Source organism: Scophthalmus maximus, chromosome 15 (genome assembly GCF_022379125.1).
Source record: "Scophthalmus maximus strain ysfricsl-2021 chromosome 15, ASM2237912v1, whole genome shotgun sequence".
NCBI lineage: Eukaryota > Metazoa > Chordata > Actinopteri > Pleuronectiformes > Scophthalmidae > Scophthalmus > Scophthalmus maximus.
The window spans coordinates 9,059,470-9,075,460 of record NC_061529.1 but is presented as its reverse complement, the minus strand read 5'-3'; the positions used below and the strand labels follow the sequence as shown (position 1 = coordinate 9,075,460).

Sequence of the window (15,991 nt, the reverse complement as noted above, 5' to 3'; positions counted from 1 at the left end):
ATTCAATGGAGTGTGCGTGTGTTTGTGATGATAATATTAATACATTTACAATCACCCATTTGGCAGATGCTTTTAACACGAGCGACAAACAATAATACAAAATGTTCTTGTGTCCTCTCTTCCTCTTGGAAAGACACAGAGGTAAGGGCCCAGGTAAAAAATAGCTCCCAGATTTTCTTGCCAACAATTGTGGGTTTTCATGTGTGGTACTGGCAAGTGATGTTACTGTGCATGTATGTGTGTGTTTGTGTAGCCTTTTACTTTCAACCCGTTGTGAAATGGTGAATATACTGTAGATGCCAGATCGGGCCTTGCATGAACCTGTTTTCAGGTGTTTGAGGTTAATGCCAGAATGCAACCAAAAGAAATTGTATTGTTCTTCTGGTTTTGTTGTGCAGCAGGACACTGGATATCCAGTAATTGATGTAACCAATCAGATCATGAAGGGGGGGAATATAATGTCCGGGTGCATGCTTTAGTAAATACCGTTTCTCCTGACATGGCCGTACACGGTCACTTCGCACACACGAACCAATCAGACTACGGGCAGTGGTGATCATTATTGGCATAAGTGTCGGAAAAAGCCACACATGTTTCCTGTGATGAAGCAGTTTAAGTGGTCGATTCCAATTACCCACATATCACCTGTGGATCATTAATCAGAGGCGATTTATACATCACACGGTTTTAGTGTTTGCCGCCTCCGGGTTACAAGGTTTCAATAGGTGTGTGGAGGACCTGTCACAGATGTGTTACCGGGTTATAGAAGGACCAAACGCCCAGATAAATGAGTGCAAAGAGTGTGATGATGTCAAGATGGATAATGATAAAAGTGGAGGACAGACTGTTGAGTCTATGGCCAAACTGGCCCCAGGCCAGCTCCAATCTCACGCACACGTGTGCGCACACAAAAACAAACACATAGAGAGAGAGGAAGAAAACCGGGTTGAAGGAAGAGCACAGTGCTGCAGTCTTGCAGTCTCAAGTAGAGGTCACCAAGTCAAGGAAGCCAATTAAAAAGATGATTAACATTCATGTGGGAGATGCAGTGTCTACGTGCAGGTGGGACAGTCTCACTCCACACCGCCCCCCCACAAAATGGGGAGCGGTGAACAGTGCAGTCCAGCCTGTTGTAACTGCGGTGTCCTGGGAGGAGGAGATCAGAGGTTAATATGATCCAATCCAGCTCCTTCATTAGCCTGATGAAGGTAATAACAACCCACAGGGAAAGCGAAGCTGCCGGGTTGTCTCAAAGCATCTACCTACTGCCTGCCTGCAAAGCCTCTAAGCTTACTTGAGCTGGCTGGTATAGCGGTACGGCAGCAGCAACTTCTGTTATTTATCACTTTTACATGCACACAATCGCACACAGAACATGCGAAAAGAACAGATATTGACGCCTGTCGCAGATAGTGCCATGTGTGTATGTCACCATCTTTAAGCAGCAAATGTAGCACAGGCCATGCGGGTTGTCCGGGGATGATAGAAACACACAAGCTAGTTTCATCATACCTCAACCTTTTTTTCTTCCTTTCAGGAATCAAAGACGCATAATCCCCCACATTGTGTGACCATTAAGTTGTCGTTTTTTTTAAGTGGCTGCACTATGGTGAATAAGGCTGGATATGATGCATGACAGGGGATACAGGGGAGGTGGGGGTGTCAATTAAGAGTAAATAAGAGGAGAATGGTAGTGATAGGTAGGCCTAACAGAGAATAAACATCATTAATTGGAGAGGCACACATGGATGGATGCAGCCAGATGGTGTTTTGTACTCATTTGTCATACATTGCTGACGGAGGGAGAGGAAAGGGAGCTAGAAAGGGAAAATAAACAGAAAGAAAAACAGAAAGGGTTGTTTATTGATTGTAAAGTCAGTACACTGCTACCCAGAACGGGCTTCTACTGTCTTTCTCTAGCTCTGCTTGTTCTGCATCATCTTCTTCATTTGTGCCTTTTCCTGTCTGAGTGGCTCTGATGCGATTGTAGCACTCTGCAAAGCCGGATGGATACTGGCAAGTACAGACAAAACACCCCGCAGATCACCAAACTTGGCTACCATTAAGGTCCATCTGTCTGCCTTTTACAAAATCACCACCTACTGTATGTTTTCCCTCAATAGTGGCCAAGGCAGAGGGAAACATAGGAGAGTAAAAGAACACGCAAAAAAACAGAAAGGTAGACTAAGGCTCAGGAGAGCAGGAGACTGCAACAAGAACAAAGGGGCGTACAGGTTTGCCCGAAAGACAAACTTGGTCTTGGCCTCGAGGGACTACAATGAGGCTGCTGAGCCAAACATGGCAACCGATGTAGAGTTCTCACTTTGCTAGCCACTGCAAAGGCATTTATAAAAAAATAAAACAGAAAAAGAAAAGTGGAGCAATGCAACCATCTCTTAAATTCCATAATGGGGCGAAGAACAACATAATTGGGAAAATTGCCAAAAATAGATCTTTAGAAAGGGGAAAAGAAAGATTGAGTGAACAAGAGGGGGTTGGAGCACAAATGGGAGCGATGAGCTGAAGCCAGGAAGTAAGTTTCGCTTCCAACTGTGTGGCAAATGGAGAGAAGGGCTGGAGGCCGCTGGTCTGCCCGGGCTGCTACCATGCTCACTTTGTTCTCGGCAATGACAGTTTCATTCAGGGAGACGTGCACTTGGCTCTCCAGGGCCAAAGTGCCCCAGCGCCAACTGACTATTTCTTTCTCCGTGTGCTGTTCCCTATGAACCTAACCTTTGCTGCTGCTTTCTCGGAGACATTGTGTGTGTGTGTGTGTGTGTGTGTGTGTGTGTGTGTGTGTGTGTGTGTTAAGAAATTCAAGGCTAGCGAGGCATCTTCTCCTAATGTACTGTAGGTATCTTGCGGCGAGTGCCTGTCATCAGTGCCCTGAATCAGACTAGACCTGTGTGGCTCGCATGGTCTCAGGCTTCCTTTATAAATCTCACATAGCTTGAAGAAAACTATGCGGCTTTAGTTCCTAGTTCTATATGACTAATCTCCTCTCTAAATTAAATAAAAATGATTTGCTTTCGAACAAAATGTACCTGTCACTGCAGGTCAAATTAATTATCTAAGAAATATTGGAAAAATAAATCACTTAAGGCCAGACATTTCACACTGATGTAAAAATTCCTCTGAACAAGGACGACCCATCGCGACAGAGCGCAAAAATTTGATCGCACAAAGGAGCTGTACCAGGGGGATGGTATCCAGGGTTACATATTTACATTTATATTTTAGGATTTAGCGACTCACAACAGAGTGCGACGTAATTATATGCTTCATTTCCTAAATCAGCAACATTATAAGTGAAAATATTTCCAAGGTCAAAGCCAGTGTGACCTGACAATTATATCACACTGGAATTGTGGAATTGTTTTAAAAGACAAACACTAGAAAAAGAGAAAAGACAAGATGCTTACAGGACGTCTGTAATCTTTAAGCACAAGAAGCATGAGGACACGTGTTAAGCCTATGACATAATATGCCTACACCGGACTGGTGTTTATAAAGTCGAGCATGAAGAGAAAAAAAAGAGATTCAGCACAAGAGCCTGAAAGCAAAATGTAAACACAAAGACTAGCACTCCATTTATCTATTTATTTGAAAAAGGTGTCTTGAGGGAAAAGCACTGAGGGTTACTTAAGGACACGTTTTTTGTCTGGACTCAGTTGGCCTGGTCCAATTGTCTGTCTGTGTCATTTTCCCAAAAGACACTCAAAGGTGTTGTGACCGGAGAGAACAAAGGGGAATTTATAATAACCCATAACAATATCCAGTTCATACACCCGTCAATCACACCCACATAAATGAGCACACATGGGCATGATGGACAAATAGACGCACAAAACAGATATACCAGCCAAACAGAGTTGTGCGCGCGCGCACACACGCACGCACACGCACAAAAGCTTTCCTGCAGAAAGAGTAGACGACTGCTTCTTCACCACAGCGGGAGTTAACGCACATTTTTCAAACTTTAATCTGTGCAAAATGCTTAAATGTTTCAACCTTTAAAGGGAGACACAAAAGAGGCTTTTTTCTAGGTTGAGATATCCTATTATCAGTATTTGCTGTCTGCGTGTGGCCTTTTAATGAGAAGTCATGTGCACTGAAATCATGACTTCTTCTGTGTTTGCAATCCAAGCTTTGTGTGACATAGGAACCAGAGAAGACAATTAATTACATAGGGAGATAATTCACTTCAGCAGTTAACCATTTACATGTTTGCTGAAAGCAACATCAATCTATAGGTAGCAATCATGGCATAAACACAACACTTTCAAAAATGGCCGTGGTCTGCTGTCAGTGACAGGATAACAGCCACCAACAGGTCAGTCGTTACGGCTGTCCAGCCCGAGAGAGAGGGGAAGTAGAACGGGTCTGTTTGGGGTTCACGCATACAGCTCTACGAGTATCGGAGTGGAGGTTACCTAAAGTGCAGTGGGGCTCTCCTGCCGGTTTTCGTTTGAGGGCCTTAACCGAGGACTCAAGGGATAAGTGGAGCATTTTAGTCAGTATGTGTGTGTATGTGCATGCATGTGGAAGCATTTTTTTCTTCCGGGGCAAGCGTCTCCTCGTGTGTGTGCTAGTGTGTGCCTATGTGCGCGTACTAGGGCAGGATCAGTGGAGTAAATCCACACTTGAAAGAGTAGCTCAATGGAGCTCTCCCACCTATCTCTCTCTGCCTCCCTCTGTCTCTCTCATTTCCCCGATGTGCCCCTGCTCCAAGTTCACTGAGAGTTGAAAGGTTCACGGGGATGGGGTGCAAAAACGAGCGCTACCGAGGGCAAAGAGGAACAACTGTGCACCTTTAACACTTCCCACCAGTGTCATCATCCAGCTGTCAACCAATCTCTTGAGTGAGGGCCAGTCATTGACAGGGCATTACACAATAGTCAATATTAGCTTTGTTAACATGTCAACCACTGAAATGCTTATGATGAATTCAGACATAGACAAAATGTATTTATAATACAGTCTGCATCAAAGACACACATGGTTGGTCCCACAACTTTTTTTAAATAACGTAAAAGAGTAATGAGTACAAATTGGCATAGTAAAACAAAATAAATCATGATAAAAAAACATTACTGTTAAACAATATTCTACATACAATACAATTACATTATCTCATAAATAAACTCTTATGTCACTGCGAGTTTAGCTGAACTGGTGAAGTAAAGGTTCTTCCTTTCCAGACATCCTGTCCTCTTACCCAAAGTAAGTCAATTATGAGATCATTTAAAAAGATAAAACTATCATTATAAAGACTACATTCAGCACCATGTTTGCAGACAAAACAACTTTTCATCATCACTCTATCCTCAATGTCGGTTTCACTTCTGGAGCTGGGTGCTCCTCAATGACAAGTAAAGCCTGTTCATTGAAAGGGAATAAAAAAGCATGACCTCATTTTGTTTCCAGTGCGATTTAATAAAGGCGATTTTATGGTGCCAAATGTGGAGAAGATGCCCTTCATTAGAACCGTTTGGACCCAGCACGGCCATACTTTAATCCAATTTAGTTTAGCATGATAAAGGGCATTACTGTCAGCCAGCCAAACTACCCACCCACTCATGATGTGTGCATGAAAATCCACGTAATGACATGAGGAAAATGTATTGCCCCCCGGGGGGTTCATGGGTAGATAATGCACCAACCCAACATTCAGGGACGGGACAGTTAGACACTTCTTCTGCCACGCTGAAACTACGTCACTTCTATTGACATTCACATTTGTCATACCCTTGGCCAATGACAGGCCGTTCCGGTAATGTTCATTAAAAGCTCGATCCCTGATGTAAGCAGAATGGAAGGTCAGGTGCACTACAGAGACCATAAGTAAGTATCATAGTCTGATCAATACAAAATATGTGTTTTCAAAGGGAAAATCTTAATAAATAACATACTTTTGAGTAATTGCTTTAAGCGTTTTGACGATATAAATAAAGACAGACGACCAAGATAAATGTGCCTTTGATATCATTATAAAACATGGCAGGAACAATAATCAAATTATTTATAGGTTTGTTTGATGGGCCCAGAAAAAGACATATAATCTGTCTAATGGAAGGCTACTTTCATTACATTTAAATGAACAAAGATGCCTTGCTTGAAGGAAAAATGGCCTCTGGTGGACTGCAATGGGTCATTAATTAGTTCTATAAAACTCTTATTTGAATTAAGGGTAGAGAGAACTTTTTATGTGCAAGATTTCATTAGTGTTTCTGAAGAGCTAGAAGTGGCTTTCTTGTGTTTGAGAAATAAAAGTGTAGTGTTGTGAAGTGTACCACAAGGTTCAGGTGCTGAATCTCCATGCCGTATCTTTTATAGCCTTGTCAGGCTGTGAAATGCATAGAGATTTCATGAAGGGTTGGGAAGCTATTTTTGTGGCACTCCATTCAGATGAGTGTTAGCTGCAGAGCGCTGTCATTGGCTTAAATGGACGCCAAAAGCGGTTTTGTCGTGTGTGTGTGTGTGTGTGTGTGTGTGTGTGTGTGTGTGTATGTCCGTCTGAATGTGTGTGTTAGCAGTGACTCATTCTGCATCAGTCTCTAGAACATTGTCACTTGCAGAAAGAGCTTCTGTCTCTTATATTGTGTGAGCACACACAATTTTTTTACGCAAATATGCATGTTTACATCCTCTGTGTGTGCATGAGGGCTGTGGAGATCTGTAACGCTCAAAAACATAACAAGTGTGTCAAGAAGTGACAGGCAGGCTGAACAGAGACGAGCGATCGGCACACATGAGAACATGAATTGAAGTGCTTTCTGCATTGTCAAGGAGGAACTCTCATACTAGACAGAAGAGCCCAGCATGAACGCACATCTTGAGCATGAGAAGTTCAGGTGAAAAGAGAGATTCAGACTGAACTCTTACAGTGTCATATAAATGTGCTCACATCCCACAATTTTATTGCTCAGTCCTCCTCCTTTACTCTTTGTGTATTTGTTTATAATTAAAGGGGGTGGATTTATTGGGGTGTCACTTGCCAAGTGGTTGTAAAAAGCATCATTATTCTGCTACTGAAACATTAAAGCCTGAGAGATGTTGCTCTGCCATGCAGCTATATTTAGGGCAAACATCATCCGTGTGGCGTTTATTTCTCCTACACACACGTTAGCATAATCCTGCATTGATGGGTTAAAGTGCATGAAGGAAGGCAGCTTAACATTAAAGTGACGCCACATCCCTTGTTTAACCTTGCATGCCTTAGCAATGGCAGGTCTCATATCCGCAGACCACCCGGCCCTGCGAGTCACCGCCTGATGGCAAATCTGGGCGTTCAGCTGCCCCACCCACCTGGTCACCACAGTTAATAGGGAAAATAAGGAATCCAAAGCCAAAAACCTTCCAGCAGATATCACCAGTGCATGAGGAAGTTGGGACAGGCGGGAAGCCGGTATGAAATGTGGCAGTCACAGGAGGGGTGTGCAGCTAGCTATATTTTTCCACACCAGTGGGGGTAAAGCCAACCTGTTCCCTGGTCTATATATGGAAGTAAACAGGATGCCCACAGTGGGGTGGAGGTGGTGGGCCATATGTAGCCCCATTATCCTGTTGTTCAGACTGAGATAGTTGAACATTGAAAGGCTTGCCTCAGCATTACTGCACCTAAATCCCGGTTAAACCCATCCTCATAATACAAATGCCTTGGAAACTCAGAGGAGAACATTAAACATGTTTTTAGGCCAAAAGGTGTTACTCTTGCATTTGTAATGTGTGTGTTATGTACTCACAGCAGGTACGAGGAGCTTCTTGACCTCCTCCACCGCTCTCCTCATCTTGATCTCAGCTCTGCCCTGTGTGTCCTCCACCGTGATCAGGACGTGAAGGTCTTCATTTAGGTGTTCCCAGTTTGGCTTCCCTCTGTTCTGCTCCTCCTGGACAGAAATAGAGAGAGGGGGGGGGGGGGGGGGGGGGGGGGGGGGGGGGGGGAGATGAGAGAGAGAGAGAGATGGTGAGTGAATGTGTGAACAGTGTGGGTGTGCCGGAGCACCCAGTGCAGTAACATAGCAGAAAGCAGGGAAGCGCAGGCAATAGGCAGTAATACACAGAGGACGTCAGGGCCCTGTGAAGAGAAGCTGGATGACAGGAGTGGCCCTTTAGTCAGCTATTTAGCTTTAACTTTGAAAGGACACTTTTCTTTAATAGATCCCTCGCTTCACAAAGACAAAGTCGACAGCTCGCCCTGCAGCAATTAATATCAGTGAAGGGGGCGGATGAATGGATGGATCAGAGAGATGTGGATGGGGATTTTAAGCCATACCAAAGTAACTGGTAGGGATCCATTGGAAGAGCACAGAAAGGGTTCAAAGAGCTGCAGAATTGCGTGTGAAGGTACACGAGTGTGTTCTGCCGTCTCTGACATGTATTTGTGTGGACAATACGGCCTCAGTAACAATAGCTCTCTGAGGGAGTTGTTTTTCCTCCTGAAAGGCAGCGCCAAAGCACTCAGAGAGTGCCAAATTGTAGCACTAGGGCTAACTCAAAGGCAAAATGGGCCGCATTGTTACCAACCATCACTGCTCAGCGGCCTTTCAACACAGTTAAAATGCAAGACGTTTCAAGATTTGAACAAGGGAGGCTTGGTTTGGGAAATGGTGTACAGAGGGGTCTAACACTGGCCAAAAAAGACATCTGAATATTCATTCCAAAACAAACAAAGCTTCATACCTTTCAAATAGTTTAGCATTTTGTGTAAGAGGGCATTAAGAATGACTGTTGACAGCTCTAGTGCACAGTGCTTATGGTTCCTCAGTGAAAACCCTGTCACAACTCACTCTTTTGTGACACGGCCAAATATGATATAGACAAATATGGTGAAACATCCCATTTGCAGTATTATTTTTTTTTTTCTTCTCCATTTAGCATAACTCCTTTCCTCCCTCTTCTGTGCACCCTGCTGGCAGCAAACGCAGCAAAGAGTCACCGAGATTGCTCTCAAAAGCTTTTTGAGGTTGTATCGCATGTCACTGTACGATCATGAAAGCCGGCGGTTTGAAAGCTGACTACTTACGCCTGAGTTGAGGAATCGTGGCCTAGGTCAGTCTGAAAAAGACATTGACCTCAGATTCTCTGATGTGTGACACCACATAAAAACATCAAACCCCGATGACGGTGTTATGATATCAACATGTGAGAGATCTTATGAAAACAAAAACGTGAACATCAAAATGAATGTAAGTGGGTATTTCAGAGTCAGAGCCGCGATTTACTTTTTCAAAAGGAGGTCAGAGACTCTGGCAGTCAACTGCATCTCAGGTTCTTCCCCTCCTGCTGCTGGTGGAGGTTTGTACAGATTGTTGATGAACACCGTGTTGTTTACCTCCGCCCTTACAACCCACCTCAACTTTAGAAGACTGCTCATTTGTGGGTAGTGAGCCACTGTGAGGGTGTCTAATTACAAAGAATGCATTGCGGTGCTTTACAGGGGGTCCACCTGACATGATTTCAGTACACTCAGCGAGCTTAGAGCCCGAGTCGAGTGCCACCCACCTGCTTTCTACTCCACAGAGAGCTGTTGCCATGGTACTGCTCTTTCACGCACGCACGCACGCACACACACACACACACAAAGTTCAATATTCCACTCTCGTTTTCCCCTTTTCCTCACGGGGGGGAGGGAGGGAGGGCCTCGTTTTAGCAGTCAGCCCATTATTTCACCATGACTGTTTGCTTATGGCCTATTAGGGGACATGGGGACTGGAAGGTGACTCAGCATTTTCTTGAATGGACAGACAGACACACAGACCATGGAGGCTGCCGCTGCGCCGTATGAGAGCACATGGCAAATACATACTGACAGATCCTTGAAGCAACATTCTGCAACTATTTCAACCACACATAACAGCTTTAAAATCATCATTTGATGGTACATTGACTCTTTAATTCCCACTCTGTGCCCTGTACGCTTCTTCTAGCTCTCTGTGACTTTGGTGAGAAGGGCCTCGCTGACTGATCCTCAGCGGCTTAAACTGCTGGAATCAGGCCCAGCAAGTTCCAGAGTGATGTCAAACTGTGGATCACTTAAAAAGACTTAGAAGTCATTAAAAACCACCGTTCATCTATAATATTCGGCGGGGAGAGCTCTGCCATGTCTCGGACAGTTCCTGAAGCGGTGGACCATGAGGAAACCCCGCTCGGGCCATGTTTCAGTACAGTGGGGGAATTACACAGTCACAGCTGCAGTCAAGCAATTGATAAGGTTTTATATTCTACACAACATAATTAATTGCCACTTGTGGCTGTAGAGGCTGCTGTTGCTCAGCAAAAGGTTTATAGTGTTGCCTTAAGTTGGGCCCCAAAAAATCTATTAGTCAATCCTGTGGCTGTGTTTGCTCTGGCAGATTCTGATTTGGTTAAAATGTAGCCAAAGCGACCTTGGCAAAGAGAATGCACGCACACATGCACGCAAACAAACACATACACACACGCACCAGCATGACTGCCTGTGAACAAGGTCACTGTGTGCCCTCTGAGAGAAAGTGACAGCATGACAAAGAGGAGAAAGAGTGGAGGGGGAGGCAGGGTGGAAGGGTGACGAGGGGGGTGGGGGGGTGAGGTGAGCGCTGGAGGCAATGCTGGGAAGGCCTTTGAAGAGAAAGTCCATGCAGACTGACATCAAATGCCATGGCAATAAGCACATACCAGAGGGAAATTGGTTTTGGCGAAAATATGTAGCATGAATAAATAGCACGGATTCTGCATCTAGAAACAACACCCAAGAATAGGATCAGACTCCCATCATCTGCAGAACACCTGTTCGCCTCTTGGCTTTCACACCCTCCAGCTTGAGCCCAATAAACTTTAAGGCCCCAATTCTTAACATGGCCGACTCAACATTCAGAAAGGTTACGGAAATACATGACTCACTGTTGCTTCTGGCCCTCCCCTCCCCTCCCTTTTTTAGGTTGTACTTAAAAAGATGAGTTTCAGTTCAATGCGGTTGTTTATATGTTCTTGTTACTTCTGTTATTGATCCTGGTGGTACCATCACTTTCACGGGGGAGTCACAGTACAGGGTCAGGTACGCCACTGGAGCTCGAAGGGATTTATTGCAAGGACACATAACAGGGTGCACATTTGCAGATGCAGAGCTTTCAATCCTTGCTGTTGTGGCTGAAGGTCAGTCCTGCTTAATAAAGCAGCCTGCTGCTTCAATGGGATTTAGGATTATGCACTGCTACAATCTTGTCCTGGCAGCGTTGCACTTTAACACTAACCGATGAAACTATTTGGGCAGTTTCAACTGGGCCTCTCCCACCTCTGAACAGTCCCTTCTCCTTTGATCCAGAAGGACGTTCCCAGCTGGGGTCAATCCAACTGAGGCTAAATGCCAGCAGAGAAAACAGGTGCCATAGGGAGCTCCAGGAGCAGGGAAGGACAAGTGGTGGTTGTCGAAGAAATGTGAATTAAAATAATTTAACATGAACAAATCAAAACTCAACTGAAATTCAAAGTAGGACAGAATAACCCTGAATATGAACCCGTTCACTAAAGAAAAGACTACTGAGGAAGGAAATGAAGCCCGACTTATGAGGCTCGGTTGCTTTTAGCAGACTTATTTTCAGGATTTTTTTTTTACAACTATATGAACCACTGTTGAGCAAAATGTCACCTGCAGTATATAATTCAAGCAAATGTGTTTGTCAACCCCTGTTGAAGTCCTAGAGTCGATATGCATTTGTCAACAACAACAAAAAAAGATAATATTATTTCACCTGAAGGCAGGCAGAAATTTCTTTTCTCCTCGACTGTCTGCATTATTCAATATCCACCATGACTTCTGGGATCTTGTTTTTGGACTTCTATCTGCCACTAAAGAGCACCTGTCGGATCAGCCGGTGCCATGCAGCTTCCCTTCCTCCTTTGTAAACAGGTCACAGAAATGTCAGGGTTTTTTAGCCCCCGTGTGAGAAAAGAAACCATACTACAGCAAACCTCAACAGAGGCAATTATAGCGCCGATAAACCGCACTGCATTGGTTGCTACATCTCCTGCTATTTACCATCCTGAATGTCCTGAACCATCACATTCTCCTACTGCCCTCTCCAGCCATTAACCCCCCAAGGCACCGAAAGAAATACCTGGACGTTGCTCTGCTTCTTTCATCAACATAATAGCTCCCTGTGAATTCTTCATAAAGAAGAAAACAAGCTTTTACTTGTGCTGGGTCAAGTCATTTGCAACAAAGGAAGGGGGGGTGGGTGGGGGGTCGACGTAAACTTTAGCTGCAGTGCCAACGGGCTAATCAAGTTGAAAATATCGACTGGCAATGTCACAGACTGCCAGTTCTTGAACAGTAGAATGTGGGAGACGAGCTGTAGCACTGTAGCCAGAGCCGGAGGACTGTGCTGATACCACAAATTTAGCCATTATGCATCGGGACAATCAGCTAGGAAGAAAAAAATAAAATAACAGAGCTCGTCTCTTAGTGCATGTCTGAAACGACATTTAGTGTGGCTCAAACTAAAACAGCTGTCTATGGTGCTATCTATAATCTCACACTGGCTGGTAGACAAAATAGAATTAGGGAATTGTTTCTGCAGACGGGGAGGGGAAATAAAAAAATAAAGATCTTACTTATACAGCGGTCGATACAACGTACCTGTAATTTAATTGCTGTTGTTCCTACTGTTGTTTTGCATTAATCATGACTGTAAAAGTGAAAACCGGGGAGACTCGAGCTGCCACATTAGATGAAAGTTGGATTAGAATTGGGCTCCAGAAGGAGTCGCTTTCTGTCCCACTGTTACTACAATAATCATCAAAAAGGACAGAACTCACAAGCTTCATCCCCCGAGGGGGGCAGCATATGAAAAACTACTCAAGACTAAACAACACAACAAGGGGGAAGAAACGAGTACAAGAGACAGGAGGAGGGCCGAGCTTAGTGGCATCATAAACACCTTTAAAAGGGAACACTCTCTGTGGAATTGGTGTGATCTATCCTGTCTGAACAAACGTGAACAAAGGTCTCTATCCGGAGAAGTCCCAGGAATGTACTTGCACTGGCTCAGTCACTCACTCCTTACATTTAGTCTTGTTTTGATCCGAGTGTGACGTGCAGTCTGTGGACAGGTCATTATCCTGCTTTAGTCTCTACCCTCTCCTCCTATTTGAGATGAACGTCATGTCTGCCCACACACACAGGTGGGTTTAGGGACCAACAAATATATAAGTTGTTGTAAATTTCTGATAGGTTTTCTCAATGTTCTAAGCTAAATTTGCATCTAGTACTGGTAAGATTTAGAAAAAAAACCTCATTATTTTGAGCATAGACAGTTTTTTTAGTTTAACAAATATAGTTCTTGGATAGTGTTGATTTCGTTGCTTCCTATTTAACCAGAAACTGCAGAATAAACTGTCTACTAGAAAATACCTTATATAGAGGAGGTAACCAAAGAAATGGCTGACTGAAAAATGTACGGGACATCAGTGTGTTCAATAGCAGCAGCCAAAATAATTTGTACAAAAAATATTATGGGATACAATCCAACAAATTCTTTAATGTAAGTAAAGAAGGGGATGTGTGTCAATATGAACTGTGTCATGTAAAGAAAAAAATAAACATTACCAAACCATTGAAAAAGTCAGAGTCAGTATTTTCTGCTTGATCTGCTTTTCTTCTCTTCGCCATTGTTCTTTGTTTTATTCAGCCTCTCTCTCTCTCTATCTCTCTCTCTCTATCTCTCTCTCTCTCCGTCTCCCTCTCTCTCTCTCCGTCTCTCTCGACTCTCTCCCACTGCGCAGCTCCAGTGAGCTGACTCCCCGTCAGGCAGTGCGGCCCAGGAGGGAGCAACTAGCTGAATTATTGAGAGCATAAAAACGCTGCCGCTAATGGATCCTGAATAAACACACCGGCTAAGCTGCTGCCGCGGCTTCCTCTGCTGCCACGGGGCATCAAGCTGAAAATACTGAGGCTGAGGATGCAGCGACTGGAGGCTGCGGCTGTGGCTTTGTCTAGGACGGAGCCACAGTTATGATACAGCGAGGCCATTCAGGAGCTCTTGTACAGTGACTTAACCTTAGAGTGTTGTTTTTGTTATTTATCCACAGTGGGGACAGAAAATGAGGAAATAAAAAATCGGAGACCATTGGCTGTTTTTTTTTTTTTTCCATTGTCCTTCCCTCACTTAAAGCAACATTACAGTAAATACATTAAACAGAGAACTAAAGAATAGAAGGCTGTTCATTTCCTTGATGCGCATAGAAAAAACCATGGTTGGCGTTTTTTAAATGCTCCCATTTTCTTCATACCTTCTACAAGCTCCTCATGTGTTTTTGGAAAATATGAACTGTATCGAGCCTTTATTGTATTGGGGGTGTTGTACATGCTTGAGCATGTTGACTCCCATTTAACTACTTCTGGGTCTAATTCCACAGAAAGAACCATAGCAGAACGTTGTAACGTTGTAATCTTGTTCTGTAACAATGAACATACTCCGAGGGATACGAGAAGGGATAGAAATTAAAATACGAATAGAGGAGCCACAGAAAATAAAGAGGGAAGATGGAAGAAAACGGCAGGCCTGCAGCAAACTGGAGCTCCTAAGATTATGACTCAGCTGAAAAAAAATGACTGTGTGTGAGAGACGTGTGTAGAGAGAAGGTGATTCCCATACCAAGAGGGATAAAATACACTTCTCCTGACATTTGTAAATAGCACCACTTCCTGGCAAATCTGGGTAACAAAAATTTTTTTAAAAAAGAAGAAAAAAAACTAAAAACATGTCACTCAATGAAGAAAAATATAAATGGAAAAAAAAGCTAAAAGCAGCTATAATAACATGGCTGAAGCCCATGGGCAAAACATGCCACAATGCTCCAAAAACAGCTATCAATTTGTCCTCTTCTACAAACAAACACCATATCTGATCCGACACACTTTGGAACGCCTCGAGGATGCATGTACTGTAAAGTTACTGCTTTAGTCAAAGTTTAGGTTTTTTAGCATTAACCTATCTGCTTTGGCTGAATTGAACATCAAAATTCAATGTGTGGAAAATGAAATTGTCTGACAGACTCATCCCAATTATAATCAAATGCAATATTTTGTGCGTAGCATTTTTTCGAGGTAACGTAACGCTAAATAGTTCACCCCTTGGGTCACGGGATATGTATACACGCCACGTTATCCTTTTATGTCTCCAACCTCAGATCAGTGCGTCCAGAAATAGCGGTAGCCCTTGGCCTTGGCCTTCTTCTTTAGCACTGCCTCCTGTATTTTCCACTGCGCAGCATTTTGCAAACAACCCTATCAGGTGTCAGAATGCAGCCACCAGGCATCAACTTAGGTGTCTGCCTCGTGTTTCCATGGGGCAAGTGGGTTTTTTTTTGGGTGACAGCCCCAGCCCCACCAATCAAAGTTTCAGGTTATTGTGTAATATTTCAAAACAAGGTGATAAATCTTTGTTGGGAATGAAAGAGGGGAGATTTTCTTTGTGGGTTTTATTTTACTTGCGTGAGTGGAATCTACAGAGTAACATTGTTATCAGCAGATAAAGCACAGGGCACAGTGACGCGCTTATGAGCTTACCTTTTTCTTGTCCCTCATGGAACTCTTTCCTCGCACCATGATTTTGCATCCCGTCTCTGCTTCCAACTGTTTGGCTGTGAGACCCCGAGGGCCAAGGATTCTCCCCACAAAATTATACTGCAGATACAGAGAGAGAGAGAGAGAAAAAAAAAGTGAGTCCAGGGATGAATGCAGTGTGAGAGTAAAAGACATTTACATTTCCTTTATGTCAGTATATGAAATCAGACCACAGTGGAGAATGGATTAATAAGCAATTCAAATCAATAAGAAAAAAATTAATTACAACTTTGATTTTATTTAATCACAAAATAATTCTTTAAAATACTAGGATCCACCTTGAATTTGCACCTTATGGTAGTGACCAACTCCCTGCTGGGTAGCCAATGTTAACTAGCATCAGTTTGCAGATATCGGGCAGAGAATTAAACAGAATTGAGAGATAAG

General features: G+C 43.6%; 1 protein-coding gene across 9 annotated transcripts in view; it reads right to left on the bottom strand.

Moving 5' to 3' along the window:
* qkia (QKI, KH domain containing, RNA binding a) overlaps nt 1-15,991 on the bottom strand; it is a 74,680-nt gene that overhangs the window by 23,406 nt on the left and 35,283 nt on the right. For all 9 annotated transcript variants that reach the window (XR_004785501.2, XM_035611548.2, XM_035611551.2 and 6 more), the window contains exons 3-4: nt 15,548-15,664; nt 7,746-7,889 (exon numbers count right to left, since the gene is read on the bottom strand). Coding sequence is in view for 8 of the 9 variants with exons in the window: in XM_035611548.2 (XP_035467441.1) it covers nt 7,746-7,889; nt 15,548-15,664 (261 nt within the window). In the remaining variant the exon portion in view is untranslated. The remainder of the gene's footprint in view (nt 1-7,745; nt 7,890-15,547; nt 15,665-15,991) is intronic.